Genomic DNA, 17477 nt, shown 5'->3' with positions numbered 1-17477 from the left:
TCCTTGTTGTTTGTATGTTGCTTTGGTTAAAGAAGAATACAAAGGCCGGCACCATGGCTCACTTGGTTAATCCTCCGCCTGCAGCGCCGGCATCCCATATGGGTGCCAGTTCTGTCCCGGTTGCTCCTCTTCCAGTCCAGCTCTCTCCTGTGGCCTGGGAAGGCAGTGGAGGATGGCCCAAGTGCTTGGGCCCTGCATCTGCATGGGAGACCAGGAGGAAGCGTCTGGCTCCTGGCTTCAGATTGGCACAGCGCCGGCCGTAGCGGCCATTTTGGGGGGTGAACCAACGGAAGGAAGATCTTTCTCTCTGTCTCTCTCTCACACTGTCTAACTCTGCCTGTCCAAAAAAAAAAAAAAAAAAAAAGATGAAGGCAAATGGCTTGCTAAATGGTATGATGAGGATTGTAGGTTGTGTAAGGGAAGTTAGCACAGTATATTTTGCCATGTAGTGATTTTTGAAAAGTCAGGAACTATATTAAGCTATGCAGGATTCTAGGGTTGACTGCTCTATGGGCTTTATTATTTTTCTTGCTATTTATTAAAAAACTTTTATTTAGTAAATATAAATTTCCGAAGTACAGTTTATGGATTACAATGGCTCCCCCCCCCATAACTTCCCTCCCACTCGCACCCCTCCCATCTCCCGCTCCCTCTCCCATTCCATTCACATCAAGATTCATTTTCAATTCTCTTTGTATACAGAAGATCGATTTAGTATATATTAAGTAAACATTTCATCAGTTTGTACCCACACAGAAACACAAAGTGTAAAATACTGTTTCAGTACTAGTTATAGCATTACTTCACATTGGACAACACATTAAGGACAGATCCCACATGAGAAGTAAGTACACAGTGACTCCTGTTGTTGACTTAACGATTTGACACTCTTATTTATGCCATCAGTAATCTCCCTAGGCTCTAGTCATGAGTTGCCAAGGCTATGGAAGTCTTTTGAGTTCACGGACTTCGATCTTATTCTGACAGGGTCATAGTCAAAGTGGAAGTTCTCTCCTCTCTTCAGAGAAAGGTACCTTCTTTGATGGCCCCATTCTTTCCACTGGGATCTCACTCACAGAGATCTTTCATTTAGGGTTTGGTGGTTTGTTTGGTTTTTTTTTTTTTTTTTTTTTTGCCAGAGTGTCTTGGCTTTCCATGCCTGAAATACTCTCATGGGCTCTTCAGCCAGATCCAAATGCCTTAAGGGCTGATTCTGAGGCCAGAGTGCTATTTAGGACATCTGCCATTCTGTGAGTCTGCTGTGCATCCCACTTCCCATGTTGGATCGTTCTCTCCCTTTTTTATTCTATCAGGTAGTATTAGCAGACACTAGTCTTGTTTGTGTGATCCCTTTGACTCTTAGACCTATCAGAGTGATCAACTGTGGACTGAAGTTGATATATTGGACTAGTGAGATGGCACTGGTATATGCCACCTTGATGGGATTGAATTGGAATACCCTGGCACGTTTCTAACTCCACCATCTGGGGCAAGTCTGATTGAGCATGTCCCAAATTGTACATCTCCTCCCTCTCTTATTCCCACTCTTATATTTAACAGGGATCACTTTTCATTTAAATTTAAACACCTAAGAATAATTGTGTGTTAATTAGAGAGTTCAACCAATAGTACTAGAACAAAAAAAAAATTCTAAAAGGTATAAAGTATTAAATTGTACATCAACAGTCAGGACAAGGGCTGATCAAGTCACTGTTTCTTATAGTATCCATTTCACTTCAACAGGTTTCTCCTTTGGTGCTCAGTTATCGCCGATCAAGGAGAACATATGATATTTGTCCCTTTGGGACTGGCTTAATTCACTCAGCATGATGTTTTCCCGATTCCTCCATTTTGTTGCAAATGACCGGATTTCACTGTTTTTGACAGATGTATAGTATTCTATAGAGTACATGTCCCATAATTTCTTTATCCAGTCAGCTATTGATGAGTGTTTGGGTTGGTTCCAGGTCTTAGCTATTTTGAATTGAGCTGCAATAAACATTAATGTGCAGACAGCTTTTTTGTTTGCCAATTTAATTTCCTTTGGGTAAATTCCAAGGAGTGGGATGGCTGGGTCGAACGGTAGGGTTATCTTCAGGTTTCTGAGGAATCTCCAGACTGACTTCCATAGTGGCTTGACCAGTTTGCATTCCCACCAACAGTGGGTTAGTGTCCCTTTTTCCCCACATCCTCGCCAGCATCTATTGTTAGTAGATTTCTGAATGTGAGCCATTCTAACCGGGGTGAGGTGAAACCTCATTGTGGTTTTGATTTGCATTTCCCTGATTGCTAGTGATCTTGAACATTTTTTCATGTGTCCGTTGGCCATTTGGATTTCCTCTTTTGAAAAATGTCCATTGAGGTACTTGGCCCATCTCTTAAGTGGGTTGTTTGTTTTGATGTTGTGGACTTTCTTGATTTCTTTGTAGATTCTGGTTATTAACCCTTTATCTGTTGCATAGTTTGCAAATATTTTTTCCCATTCTGTTGGTTGTCTCTTCACTCTCCTGACTGTTTCTTTTGCAGTACAGAAACTTCTCAATTTGATGCAATCCTAAATGTTAATTTTGGCTTTGACTGCCTGTGCTTCCGGGGTCTTTTCCAAGAAGTCTTTGCCGGTACCTGTATCTTGCAGTGTTTCTCCAATGTTCTCTAATAACTTGATGGTGTTGGGTTGTAGATTTAAGTCTTTAATCCATGTTGAGTGGATTTTTGTGTAAGGTGAAAGGTAGGGGTCTTGCTTCATGCTTCTGCAAGCGGAAACCCAATTTTCCCAGCACCATTTATTGAATAGACTGTCCTTACTCCAGGGATTGGTTTTGGATCCTAGATCAAATATAGGTTGGCTGTAGATGTTTGGATTGATTTCTGGTGTTTCTATTCTGTTCCATTGGTCTATCCATCTGTTTCTGTACCAGTACCATGCTGTTTTGATTACAACTGCCCTGTAGTATGTCCTGAAATCTGGTATTGTGATGCCTCCGGCTTTGTTTTTGTTGTACAAGATTGCTTTAGCTATTCGAGGTCTCTTGTGCCTCCATATGAATTTCAGCATCATTTTTTCCATATCTGAGAAGAAGGTCTTCAGTATTTTGATTGGTATCGCACTGAATCTATAAATTGCTTTTGGGAGAATGGACATTTTGATGACATTGATTCTTCCAATCCAAGAGCATGGAAGATTGCTCCATTTTTTGGTATCCTCTTCTATTTCTTTCTTTAAGGTTTTGTAATTTTCATCATAGAGATCTTTACCGTCCTAGGTTAAGTTTATTCCAAGGTATCTGATTGCTTTTGTAGCTATTGTGAATGGGATTGATCTTAGAAGTTCTTTCTCAGCCATGGCATTGCCTGTGTATACAAAGGCTGTTGATTTTCGTGCACTGATTTTATATCCTGAAACTTTGCCAAACTCTTCTATGAGTTCCAATAGTCTCTTAGTAGAGTTCTTTGGGTCCCCTAAATAAAGAATCATATCATCTGCAAAGAGGGATAGTTTGAGTTCTTCCTTCCCAATTTGTATCCCTTTAATTTCTTTTTCTTGCCTAATAGCTCTGGCTAGAACCTCCAGAACTATATTGAATAGCAGTGGTGAGAGTGGGCATCCCTGTCTGGTACCAGATCTCAGCAGAAATGCTTCCAACTTTTCCCCATTCAATAGGATGTTGGCCGTGGGTTTTTCATAGATTGCTTTGATTGTATTGAGGAATGTTCCTTCCATACCCAGTTTGTTTAGAGTTTTCATCATGAAAGGGTGTTGTATTTTATCAAATGCTTTCTCTGCGTCTATTGAGATAATCATATGGTTTTTCTTCTGCAGTCTGTTAATGTGGTGTATCACATTGTTTTGCAAACATTGAACCATCCCTGCATACCAGGGATAAATCCCACTTGGTCTGCGTGGATGATCTTTCTGATGTGTTGTTGCATTCTATTGGTCAGAATTTTAAGGATTTTTGCATCTATGTTCATCAGGGATATTGGTCTGTAATTCTCTTTCAATGCTGCATCTTTTTCCGGCTTAGGAATTAAGGTGATGCTGGCTTCATGAAAAGAATTTGGGAGGATTCCCTCTTTTTCGATTGTTCTGAATAGTTTGAGAAGAATTGGAGTTAGTTCTTCTTTAAATGTCTGGTAGAATTCAGCAGTGAATCCATCTGGTCCTGGGCTTTTCTTTGTTGGGAGGGATTTTATTACTGTTTCAATTTCTGTCTCAGTTATGGGTCTGCTTAGGTTTTCGATGTCTTCCTGGTTCAATTTAGGTAGGTTGCATGTGTCCAGGAATCTATCCATTTCTGATAGGTTTCCCTGTTTGCTGGCATACAAGTCCTTGTAGTAATTTCTGATGATTCTTTTTATTTCTGTGGTGTCTGTTGTTACGTTTTCTTTTTCATCTCTGATTTTATTGATTTCGGTCTTTTCTTTTTTTAGTCAGTTGGGCCAATGGGGTGTCAATTTTGTTTATTTTTTCAAAAAACCAGCTCCTCATTTGGCTGATTTTTTGGTAATTTTTTTAAATTCAATCCTGTTGATTTCTTTTCTAATTATTTCTCTTTTCCTACTAGATTTGGATCTGGTTTGCTGCTAGATCCTTGAGATGCATTGAAAGCTCATTTATTGGTACCTTTCCAATTTCTTGATGTAGGCACCTATTGATATAAACTTGCCTCTTAACACTACTTTTACTATATCCCATAAGTTTTGGTATGTTGTGCTGTTATCCTCATTTACTTCCAGAAAGTTTTTGATTTCTCTTTTGATTTCTTCTATGATCCATTGTTCATTCAGGAGCATGTTGTTCAATCTCCATGTGTTTGCATATTTTCTAGGGATTCCTGAGTTGCTAATTTCCAACTTCATTCCTCTATGGTCTGAGAAGCTGCATGGTACGATTGCAATTCTTTTGAATTTGCTGAGACTTGCTTTATGGACTAGCATGTGGTCAGTCCTAGAGTAGGTTCCATGTACTGCTGAAAAGAATGTAAATTCTTTATGTGTAGGATGAAAAGTTCTGTAGATATCTGTTAGATCCATTTGGGCTATAGTGTCGTTTAAATCTACTGTCTCCTTGTTAATCTTCTGTCCTGTTGATCTGTCTATTTCTGAGAGTGGAGTATTGAAGTCCCCCAGTACTACTGTGTTGGAGTCTAACTCTCCCTTTAAGTCCCTTAACAAATCTTTTAAATAAACTGGTGCCCTGTAATTAGGTGCATATACATTTATAATAATTATATCTTCCTGTTGAATTGATCCCTTAATCATTATATAGTGTCCCTCTTTGTCTCCCTTAACAGTTTTTATGTTAAAGTTTATTTTGTCTGATATTAAGATGGCTACGCCCGCTCTTTTTTCATTTCTGTTGGAATGGTATTTTTTTTCCCAGCCTTTCACTTTCAGTCTGTATGCATCTTTGGTGGAAAGATATGTTTCTTATAAGTAGCAAATAGATGGGTTTTGTTCCTTAACACAATCAGCCAATCTGTCTTTTTTAAAAAAATTTTAATTTTTTTTTTAAATTTTTTACAGGCAGAGTGGACAGTGAGAGAGAGACAGAGAGAAAGGTCTTCCTTTGCTGTTGGTTCACCCTCCAACGGCTGCCATGACCGGCATACCGTGCTGATCCGATGGCAGGAGCCAGGTACTTATCCTGGTCTCCCCTGGGGTGCAGGGCCCAAGGAGTTGGGCCATCCTCCACTGCACTCCCGGGCCACAGCAGAGAGCTGGCCTGGAAGAGGGGCAACCGGGACAGAATCCGGCACCCCGATCGGGACTAGAAACCGGTGTGCCAGCGCCGCAAAGCGGAAGATTAACCTAGTGAGCCGCGGTGCCGGCCGCAATCTGTGTCTTTTAACTGGACAGTTCAAGCCACTAATGTTCAATGTGACTATTGATAAGTACTAACTTTGCCCTGCCATTTGCCAAAGATATTTTCTAATATATGCTTTGAACGTCCTGTGATCTTTTGCTATGAGGTTTCCTTCCTTTACCTTCTTTCATATTGATGACTGTGTTTCTGTGTGTAACACATCTTTAAGCATCTTTTGCAGGGCTGGATGAGTGACGACAAATTCTTTCAATTTCTGTTTGCTATGAAAGGTCTTTATTTCACCTTCATTCACAAATGAGAGCTTTGCAGGATATAATATTCTGTGCTGGCAGTTTTTCTCTCTTAGTACCTGGGCTATGTCTCGCCATTCCCTCCTAGCCTGGAGGGTTTCTGATGAGAAGTCTGCTGTGAGTCTAACTAGAGATCCTCAGAGTAATCTGCGTTTCTCTCTTGCACATTTTAGAATCTTTTCCTTATGTTTCACTTTGGTGAGTTTGGTTATAACGTGTCGTGGTGAGGATCTCTTTTGGTCATGTTTACTAGGGGTTCTATGAGCTTCCTGTACTAGGATGTCTCTGTCCTCCAAACCCAGGAAGTTCTCTGCAAGTATCTCACTAAAAAGGCCTTCAAATCCTTTTTCTCTCTCCATGCCTTCAGGAACTCCTAGAACCCAAATGTTAGGTTTTTTAATAGTATCCTGTAGATTCCCAACAATATTTTTTAGATTTCTAATTGCCTCTTTTTTTTCTTTGGGTTGACTGTAAACTTTCCTGTGCTCTGTCTTCTAAGTCTGATATTCTCTCTTCTGTTTCACTGACTCTGTTTTTAAGGCTCTCTAATGTGTTTGTCATTTGATCTATTGAGTTCGTCATTTCATTTTTTTTTATAATTTTTTTTTACAGAAGATCAGTTTAGTGTACATTAAGTAAAGATTTCAATCGTTTGCACCCCCATAGAAACACAAAGTGAAATATACTGTTTGAGTACTCGTTATAGCATTAAGCCTCAGTGTACAGCATGTTAAGGACCGAGATCCTACATGAGGAGTAAGTGCACAGTGACTCCTGTTGTTGACTTTACCAATTGACACTCCTGTTTATGGCATCAGTAATCTCCCTATGCACCAGTCATGAGTTTCCAAGGCTATGGAAGCCCCTTGAGTTCTCCGACTCTTATCTTGTTTAGACACGGTCATAGTCAAAGTGGAGGTTCTCTCCTCCCTTCAGAGAAAGGCACCTCCCTCTTTGAAGACCTGTTCTTTCCACTGGGATCTCACTCACAGAGATCTTTTTGCCAGAGTGTCTTGGCTTTCCATGCCTGAAATACTCTCATGGGCTTCGTCATTTCATTTTGATTTCTCTTCACTATCACACTTTCCTGTTCTACTAGTTTCTGCGTTTCTTTTCTTTTTTTTTTTTTTTTAATGTATTAAGTTGTTCATTAACAGTCAGGGCTATGCTGATCAAGTCACCATTTCTCATAGTGTCCATTTAACTTCAGGAGGTTTCCTTCTTGGTGTTCAGTCAGTTGTCACTGATCAGGGAGAACATATGGTATTTGTCCCTTTGGGACTGGCTTACTTCACTCAGCATGATGTGTTCCAGATTCCTCCATTTTGTTGCAAATGACTGGATTTCGCTGTTTCTTACTGCGGTATAGTATTCTAAAGAATACATATCCCATAATTTCTTTATCCAGTGTACCGTTGATGGGCATTTAGGTTGGTTCCAGGTCTTGGCTATTGTGAATTGTGCTGCAATAAACATTAGGGTGCAGACCGCTTTTTTGTTTGTCAATTTAAACTCCTTTGGGTAAATTCCAAGGAGTGGGATGGCTGGGTCGAACGGTAGGGTTATATTCAGGTTTCTGAGGAATCTCCAGACTGACTTCCATAGTGGCTTGACCAGTTTGCATTCCCACCAACAGTGGGTTAGTGTCCCTTTTTCCCCACATCCTTGCCAGCATCTGTTGTTGGTAGATTTCTGTATGTGAGCCATTCTAACCGGGGTGAGGTGAAACCTCATTGTGGTTTTATTTATTTATTTTTTTGACAGGCAGAGTGGACAGTGAGAGAGAGAGAGACAGAGAGAAAGGTCTTCCTTTGCCGTTGGTTCACCCTCCAATGGCCGCCGCGGCCGGCGCGCTGCGGCCGGCGCACCGCGCTGATCCGATGGCAGGAGCCAGGAGCCAGGTGCTTTTCCTGGTCTCCCATGGGGTGCAGGGCTCAAGCACCTGGGCCATCCTCCACTGCACTCCCTGGCCACGGCAGAGAGCTGGCCTGGAAGAGGGGCAACCGGGACTAGAACTCGGTGTGCCGGCACCGCTAGGCGGAGGATTAGCCTAGTGAGCCGCGGCGCTGGCCCTCATTGTGGTTTTGATTTGCATTTCCCTGATTGCTAATGACCTTGAACATTTTTTCATGTGCCTGTTGGCCATTTGGATTTCCTCTTTTGAAAAATGTCCATTGAGGTACTTGGCCCATCTCTTAAGTGGGTTGTTTGTTTTGTTTTTGTGGAATTTCTTGATCTCTTTGTAGATTCTGGTTATTAACCCTTTATCTGTTGCATAGTTTGCAAATATTTTTTCCCATTCTGTCGGTTGTCTCTTCACTCTCCTGACTGTTTCTTTTGCAGTACAGAAACTTCTCAATTTGATGCAATCCCAATAGTTGATTTTGGCTTTGACTGCCTGTGCCTTCCGGGTCTTTTCCAGAAATTCTTTGCCTGTGCCAATATCTTGAAGGGTTTCTCCAATGTTCTCTAATAACTTAATGGTGTCAGGACGTAGATTTAGGTCTTTAATCCACGTTGAGTGGATTTTTGTGTAAGGTGTAAGGTAGGGGTCTTGCTTCATGCTTCTGCACGTGGAAATCCAGTTTTCCCAGCACCATTTATTGAATAGACTGTCCTTGCTCCAGGAATTGGTTTTAGATCCTTGGTCAAATATAAGTTGGCTGTAGATGTTTGGGTTGATTTCTGGTGTTTTCTGCGTTTCATTTTGATTCCTCTTTAAGATTTCATTTTCTCGAAGGAGATTTTTTATCCTGTCCAGTAAGGATCTCCATAGCTCAAGCATTTGTTTTTGAAAACTTCTAATTATTCTTATCATAAATTTTTTGAAATCCGTTTCTTGCATTTCTTCCATCTCATCATCTTCATAATCTTGGCTTGGGGTGTCTTGTTCATTTGGGGGTGCCATAATGTCTTCCTTGTTCTTGTTTCCTCAGTTTCTGCATTTGTTGCTTGGCATTGTGGAGATAGTCTTTGGATTCTTCTACCCTCGCTGTGGTTTTTTTTTTTTATACTATGACTGTATTAAGTGGACTGTCTGCTTTTGATGGAGCCTTAGAGACTTGAGATGGGTGTGACCTGAGAGCTGTTGGTTCCTCAGGGTTAAGGGTGTGCCAAAGGTGACACTCCCAGGTTAGGCGTGGTAAATCTCTCTCTCTTTTTTTTTTTTTTTTTGATTCAGAAGGGAAGTAATTCCGCACAGCTGAGCAGAATTGAAGGTAGTTAGCAGGCGAATGATATACCCACAGGAGCCAGAGATCAGAAGCTCTTCTCCAAGGACCACACAGGGAATCTGTGCTGCCCTCAATGTGGGCTCAAATTCTCCTGCAGTCTCCCACTGGGTTGCCAAGGTTACCAAATTGTAGCCTCTCTGGAAAGTACTCACGTGAATTCCGTGAATTCTCTCACCTACCGTCTCTTTTTTCACAGTCTCAGTTCATTAGCACCACACATTCACTAGGTCCTAATCTCCTGTTATTTCACCCCCACCCCAGAGTCAGGTTTTTCTGCTTGGCTGAGGGCGGGTGCAGTCCTGAGGTCACATCGCTTATGATGTATCTTTCTTGCTATTTTCTGCTGCCTGTGATTCACAGCACTCGTGGAGAGAATTCCCTAAAGAAACCCAACTCCAATATTAAAGCTTTTCTTCATCTAGTAAGGTCATCTATCTCAATTCTACGTATGCTGACTGATCTTGGCTGTGATTCAAATGAATATTTATCATCAACTTTAAAGTCCCTGACCTTTGACAAGTCATGTTACTAAGCAAACTATTGGAATCACAAACTAAAATTCTGAAAACGAAAAAAATTTTCAACTATTAGATCATAAATAAGATACAAATCTGACGTACAAATTCTTTCTTCAGAGAAGCAGTCCCATGTCCTCTTCTCTACCCATTACTTCTCAATTGTTTATATTTCACATGACCTCCACCTGTCATTTATTTAGATAAGCTTAATTTTTACCTGTCATTTTTGCTAGGTTTTATTTTTTAGTATTTGATTAACTGAATACTCTTTATTACATACTTTTTCTTCCAGTAAGTTTTGCTTATTAGTAAATTTTTGTAAGGATATGAGGGTTTTTTTTTTAATAAATAGAACATGTGTCCAACCATTTTAAGTCTGAATATGCATAACAGTATTGGGTGGATTATAAAGACAGGTTTTAAAATAACTCTAAATGAATACACTAATTTAAATAAAAAAGCAACTTTAATTACAATGAGATGTTCTTTCTATAATGCACCAATATCTTCAGAATTCACTTTTGAAGCCTTGGGTGAATATCCTAAATTTGCATGAAAACTGATAGCCTTAAGTGATGTAATTATTTCCACAAAAATATAGGATAAATCTAGATTCATACTAGATCCATGAGACAGAAAATGTATATATAACAACTATTTGCCTCTTCCTTTATAAACAAAATTATCAGACTTATGTTTTTTAAGATAAGTGAAGGAGAAAAGCTAGAAACACAGACGTTAAGCTTTAAAGACTGTTTCATCATTATCACCATCAAGGGCACTTTTATCATCTGACATCCAAGAACCCTATACAGGTGGTTTTTTTTTTTTTTCTAAGATTTGTTGATTGATTTGAAAGGCAACATTACACAGGGAGAGGGAGAAAGGGAGAGGTGGGGAGGGGGACAGAAGGAGAGGGGGAGGGAGTGACACCTTCTATTTGCTACTTCACTCCCTAGATGGCCACAACTGACCAAAGTCAGGAGCCAGGAACTTCTTTCGGGGGCCCAAGCACTTCAGGCACTTCTGCTGCTTTTCCAGGCACATCAGCAGGTGAATGGATAGAAAATGGAGTAGCTGAGACACAAATTGGGACCCACATGGGAAGCTGGCACTGCAAGTGGCAGCTTAACTCACTGTGTCACAATGTGTACTCCTCTAAAATAGGGTTTTAAATGGTGGTTCTAGATAATGACCCAAGAACCCCTGGAGTTCATCAGGTACCAAAAGGTTAAATAATACTTAATGCTATTTGCCATTGTCACTCTCATTCTAAGTGTGCTATGGAGTTTTTCAGATACATGACCTGTCAAAACCCAATAGATCTAATGGTTAATGGATCACTGTTCTTTTTAAAAAAATGTTTTTCTATTTTCAACTTACTAGAAAGGCAGAGTAACAGAGAGAGCGAGAGAGTGAGAGAGCATGCTCTTCTACCAGCTAGTTTAATCTGCAATTCAAATGCTCCGATAGTCAGGGCTGGGCCAGGCCAAAGTCAGGAGCTTCAACCTCCGTTCTGGTCTTTCATGAGGATTCAAGAGACCTCAGCCATCATATGGTGCCTCAGGAAGTTGGATCGAAAGCAAAAGTACCAGGAATTGAACAGGCACTCTGATACAGGATGCAGGCACCCCAAGCAGCAGCTTAGCCTCCTGTACAACACCCACACCTGGATCACTGTTCTAATTGCTATTATGTCTGAATGCACATGACTGTACTTAAAATCTTTCAGTTTGAATTTTTAATATACTAAATATCAACTGAACAACCCACTTGAACAAAAGCTCTTTGAAACAGGGAATAATTTTTAATATATAAAAGCATCCTATATCCAAAAAGTTTCAGAATCATTATTTTAAAAGACTGAATCTACTACAGTAATAAGGAATGATTTAATATTGTCTTCATTTTAAATATTCAAAGATACGGGCTGGCGCCGCGGCTCACTAGGCTAATCCTCTGCCTTGCGGCGCCGGCACACCAGGTTCTAGTCCCGGTCAGGGCGCCGGATTCTGTCCCGGTTGCCCCTCTTCCAGGCCAGCTCTCTGCTGTGGCCCGGGAGTGCAGTGGAGGATGGCCCAGGTGCTTGGGCCCTGCACCCCATGGGAGACCAGGAGAAGCACCTGGCTCCTGCCTTCGGATCAGCATGGTGCGCCGGCCGCGGCAGCCATTGGAGGGTGAACCAACGGCAAAGGAAGACCTTTCTCTCTGTCTCTCTCTCTCACTGTCCACTCTGCCTGTCCAAAAAAAAAAAAAAAAAAAAGATACATACACACATACAGAGTTGGGTAATCAAAACATCAGACTGGCTTACGATCATCAATGTAACAAGTCTAAGATGAAATAATTAAGTTAAAGCACTAACGACATATTATCATGTAAAGTTTGCTCTAGGTAAAGATAAGAAATACACAGCATTCTAAATGATTAGAAAAACCTTGAGATTCTGAATTTAGCTGCGGCTCCCTACAAAGTATATGGATTCCAAACTGGGAACTTCAGGATATAGAAACACAAAAGTGGAAACATCCAAGTTAAAATTTACATTTTTAAAACCCCTCTTTTTTTTTTTTTTTTTTTTTTTTTGACAGGCAGAGTGGACAGTGAGAGAGAGAGAGACACACAGAGAAAGGTCTTCCTTTTCCGTTGGTTCACCCTCCAATGGCTGCTACGGCCGGCGCGCTGTGACCAGCGCACCGCGCTGATCCGATGGCAGGAGCCAGGTGCTTCTCCTGGTCTCCCATGCAGATGCAGGGCCCAAGCACTTGGGCCATCCTCCACTGCACTCCCGGGCCACAGCAGAGAGCTGGACTGGAAAAGGAGCAACCGGAACAGAATCCGGCACCCCGACCAGGACAAGAACCCGAGGTTGCCGGCGCCGCAAGGCAGAGGATTAGCCTAGTGAGCCATGGCGCTGGCCAAAAATCCCTCTTCTTACAGCTTGTAACTACCTTGTTGTGAAATATAGATACGGGGGCCGGCACTGTGGTGCAGTGGGTTAATGCCCTGGCCTGAAGCTCTGGCATCCCATATGTGCACCGGTTCTAATCCCAGATGCTCCACTTCTGAACCAGCTCTCTGCTATGGCCTGGGATCTGAGTGGAAGATGGCCCAAGTTCTTGGGCCCCTGCACTCTCATGGGAAGCCCGGAAGAGGCTCCTGGCTCCTGGCTTCGGATCGGCACAGTTCTAGCCATTGCGGCCAATTGGGGAGTGAACCGTCGGATAGAAGACCTCTGTCTCTCTCTCCTCTCTCTGTGTGACTCTCACTTTCAAGCAAATAAATAAATCTTTTAAAAAAATTATAGATACTGACAATGAGATCTGCATTAATTCCATCAAACTTAGAAATAAAAAAAGAATTAAGAATATGAAGACAGGGATGATTTCAAATACTTTAATGTACTTCTTCCCAGAATCAAATTTTTATTGCAAAACCTACCTGATCTGGAGGTTTGTACATCCTTCATTCCTATCTCTTTATTTGGAACAGAATCTTTCATTTCAACAGCAGGCTGAATAGGTTTTAAGACAAAATGATTAATAATGTGTATCTCATACAGTATGTAGTTAATAATTCAGGATAAAAATATAAAAGTTAATTACCTTCAAATGAGAGTATTTCTCAGGAGATTCTAAAAAGCAAATGGATATAAAATCAATTACATATAAATACAACAGGGCCAGCCACAAATTGATGCAGAGTTAGTATCAAGCTGAGTCTTCATGCTTGGCTTTGAAAATAATGCCGTTAGGTTTAGGTGTGGATTTATTTATTTATTTATTTATTTATTTTGATTAGCAAAGAACCATGCCAGGAATATAGTGAAGAGAAAAAGAATCAGATAGGTTTCATAGAACATGCAGTTAATTTCAAAAGTGAGATTGTGTTTGATATGATGGTCACCAAAGCAGAAAAGTGCACATTTACCAGTGGGACTATGCTGAGTGATGAGGGGGAAAGTTCTTTACTCAGAGGAGCAAAACATGATCTTAAGAGGACAAATATCAAAGCTGATGGTAGAAAGCAACACCTCACTCTTCAATGCAACACATAAAAATATTTTCCACCATTATACTACAAGTATTTATCTTGCGTTTCAGTATGTCCTATAATTTAGGAAGTATGTAAGTTAAGCTGAAAAGTATAATTCATTTCTCAGCAAAGAAGATGTTCTTAATTGATCACATTGGATATACACTTGTAGAATAACAGTTTGTAAAAAATGCACACTGTTTTTTCCATACCCATGCGGCCTACTGGTATGCCTACACTTCTTGTATCCTCTAGCTTAGCCATCTTAAAGTTTCTTGATCCACTGATGCAAGAAGGTATATAAAACACATCTAAGAAATAAGGCATAATCAGCTTTCAGTATTGAAATATAGTTATCAAAAAGGAAAAAAACAGAAATGGTACAAATTATCAATATCCTTTTATACTTCCATACTAGTGCAATATTTACTGAAAATAAAAATTTTGATACCAAAGGAATGAACTGTATGATGTCTTTTGTTTCCAAGAGTAATCTGGATAGGTATAGGTATAGCATGTCAGTCTTTAAAAGGATTTTATGAAACAGCTCTCTTCCAAAAAATCAGTTATCTTTAAAAAAATTAGTTAATGCTTCAATCTTCAAATTAATTTCACTTTAATAACAAACATCAATGTAACATATATTATTAATGCTTAACAGCTAAGGAGAGAGAAATGAGTGGCTGTACTTTATCACAATTCTAGCGCTCCATTCTGCTTCCGGGAATCTCAAGCCCTCTGTTTGGGTGTCAATATTCTGAAGTCATTTGAGAGTTCTCTCAAGCTCCTCATGATTAATTCCAAAACCACTAAGCTAACTTCCTGCTTCCCTCCGTCTTCCCTTCCACTACTGCCCTTCCTCTCAAAAGTAATCTCCAGAGCCGGGGGCCACACTTCTCCTCTTTACCTTCTTTTTGTAAGTCATCCCCACCACTCCTTTCTTTCTTATTTAGCAGCTGTATCTTACATCTATCATTTCTATCTCTCTGTTCCTTCCTCTGGCTAGAAACATGCTTAGAAACAAAAGTAAAATAATTCTCTTCCTCTGTCCTGCTAGGTCTTGGACCGCTATGCAACGGCTCCTCCTCCAGATTTCTCGGAAGGGGAACCTCCACAGTGTGACCCCGAGCAGGGTCTGAGGGCCAGCAGCATAGGCTTCGCCTGAGACCCTGTTAAGATGCGGAACCCCACACTGCTGAATCAGAACGTGCGTTTTAACAAGGTCCGCTGGTGGCTCGCCAAAGTCAGAGGAGATCTGCTCTGTACGGAGTCTACTTCCACATTCCTTTCCTCAACTTACCCTCTCGGAATCCAGCTTCACATTCATCCCTACATTACCTCCCTGAAGTTGAAACCCGTTCTTGTCCTCTCCGTAACTAACCCTACTCTCTTCTTTCCAAGTCTTATTTTGGCCACTATCCTATGAAGTAACATTTCATGTGACATCAAATTACACACATGGATGGCAGGCCCAAAGCAATGATTTTCCTTCATCACCTCCTACTATGTATACCCATTTCTCCTTCCTTCATTTACCACTGTACTCTCTGCCGTCCCCGTTCGTTCTCTTCCTCCTTGCCTCCTGCTCATTTCCTGCCATTCCTGCCATTCTACAAGATCTGGCACTCACACTTTTGTCTATTTGCTGACACGTGGTAAGATGTACAACCTATCGCCATCTCACTTCTCTTTTACCTCACTATGCATTTAATAGGTGACTTTCCTTGGTAGTCAGATATTCCTATCCGTGCTTTTATTTTAAATAAACATTCTGTCAAATGACTTTCTAAAATAAAACCCAGTTCTTACCGTCTACTTCTTCATGTATACTTTTTCTTCTTTGCTCTGTGGCCTCAGAGTGATCAACAGACTTATGTGGAGGACTTTCAGAAATACTCTGTCAAAATTAATGTCAATGATGAGTTGGCATGAGATTTCCTAATCACTTACTACGAAAACTATCTGAAGTTCCTGTTTTAAAAAGCAAGTGGCTTAAAAACTAGAGGGCTGGTATGAAAACCAAAACATTTCAACAGAGAACCTCCTGTGTGCTCTGGAGACCAAGTCAACCTTGTCTTCATGTGTACTAACTCTAAACTGAGCTCAGGAGTCCAGAGGAAGCTGCTCAAGAAGACATAAATACATTTGTATATTTCCATAAGAATAACTTCAAAAACTCTACATTCCACATCCAAAATAAGAGGATATTTTAAAAATACACATTTAAACAGATTATTTAATATCTGTAATTATAATACATTAAATATTTATCATATTTCCAGTGATAGAAAGTTTTAGGATTAAATAGATTATTTTGCATATAAAACATCAAAGTATATCTTGTTAAGTATAAACAAGACACTGCAGAAGTTGCTTCATTTATATAAACAAGGTTTAGCAAAATTAAATATTTTTGATAACAATTTCAATGATAGGAAAATTGGTTGAATAAAACGATAACATAGTAAGCAAGACTTTTCCTTAGTTGTCCTTAAGTAACAGTAAGCAAACACTTGTATTAGATATAGTAGGCAACGTTCTCCACTAAGAAATAACTTCGTAACAGGTGGAATGAGCCTTAATAAAAAGAGAAGAACATTTATTTATTAAGCACGTAAAGTGGGCCAGGCACTTTAATTGTTCATTCTTTTCTACATATTATAATATACAAATAATTATGAAGATGTTTATCCCGCTTTGTGCCTCCTGGTCATTCTGGGATGGTAAGAGTACAATGAGGAACTTAACAACATGCACTGTTTTCTCTGCCCAGAATGTCCTTCACCTACCTGGCACAGCAATGGCCTTTGCTCATCCTTTAGCTGGCAGTTTAATGTCAGATTCAGAAAGCTCTTCTCTGACTTCTGAGTTCCATGCCCACTCTCCTCACATCCTAACTTAAAGCTTCCTTAATATTCTGTAACCTAACAGTCTGTTTTCTTGATATGAAGCACTTAACAGTGACTTATAGGTGTTTGTTTTTCTCTTCCTATCACTTTAGCAGAATTTATTTAAGGTCAAAACATTTAAAAATCCCAGAATAGACTTAAGTGCCAAATCACATATTCTTATGTGAAATTTTCAATAACAGTCTACCAAAACTCATCATACCCCAGATTAGAAATCCACAAGCTCTTTCTAACTTTCAGATTCTTTTTTGGTATTTTTGCTGCTTTATTGTCCTTGAAGTTTACAAAAAAAAGTACCTTATAATTTGTCACTGAACACCACTGTAATCATTTTGTCTTCTATTTGTATGTGCAATTTACAGTTTACAATGTATTTTCACATGTCTTATCACATTTGTTCATTACATATACCTAAGAGGCAGATGTTTTTATGAATGAAGTCACTGACATTCAATCACTTTTTGCAACCTCCCACAGGTAGTAAGAGACACATTGGGATACTAAGACATCTTTTAACTTCATCAACAGTGCTGGTTCCACCATGCAGCAGCTGCTTAAATGTAAGCCATCAGGCCCTTCCTCTCTCTCCACAGTCATCGCTACAGAGTAAGTCATCATTTTAAACTAATGTTAGTACATGCATGGCTACTACAAAGCTATTCAAT

At 40.1% G+C, this 17477-nt stretch overlaps 1 protein-coding gene across 6 annotated transcripts in view; it reads right to left on the bottom strand.

Annotated features, from left to right (window-relative positions):
- Positions 1 to 17477, bottom strand: part of ANKRD26 (ankyrin repeat domain 26) — a 116333-nt gene that overhangs the window by 59527 nt on the left and 39329 nt on the right. For 5 of the 6 annotated variants that reach the window (XR_016219275.1, XR_016219276.1, XM_051820961.3 and 2 more), the window contains exons 12-15: positions 15713 to 15800; positions 14116 to 14214; positions 13474 to 13502; positions 13310 to 13382 (exon numbers count right to left, since the gene is read on the bottom strand). Coding sequence is in view for 4 of the 6 variants with exons in the window: in XM_051820961.3 (XP_051676921.3) it covers positions 13310 to 13382; positions 13474 to 13502; positions 14116 to 14214; positions 15713 to 15800 (289 nt within the window). In the remaining 2 variants the exon portion in view is untranslated. The remainder of the gene's footprint in view (positions 1 to 13309; positions 13383 to 13473; positions 13503 to 14115; positions 14215 to 15712; positions 15801 to 17477) is intronic. The other variant, XM_051820962.3, reaches the window with a different exon arrangement.

Source organism: Oryctolagus cuniculus, chromosome 13 (assembly GCF_051225735.1).
Source record: "Oryctolagus cuniculus isolate XC-2025 breed Fujian yellow rabbit chromosome 13, ASM5122573v1, whole genome shotgun sequence".
Lineage (NCBI taxonomy): Eukaryota > Metazoa > Chordata > Mammalia > Lagomorpha > Leporidae > Oryctolagus > Oryctolagus cuniculus.
The sequence above is the reverse complement of the archived record's forward strand: the minus strand, read 5'-3'. Positions and strand labels throughout refer to the sequence as shown.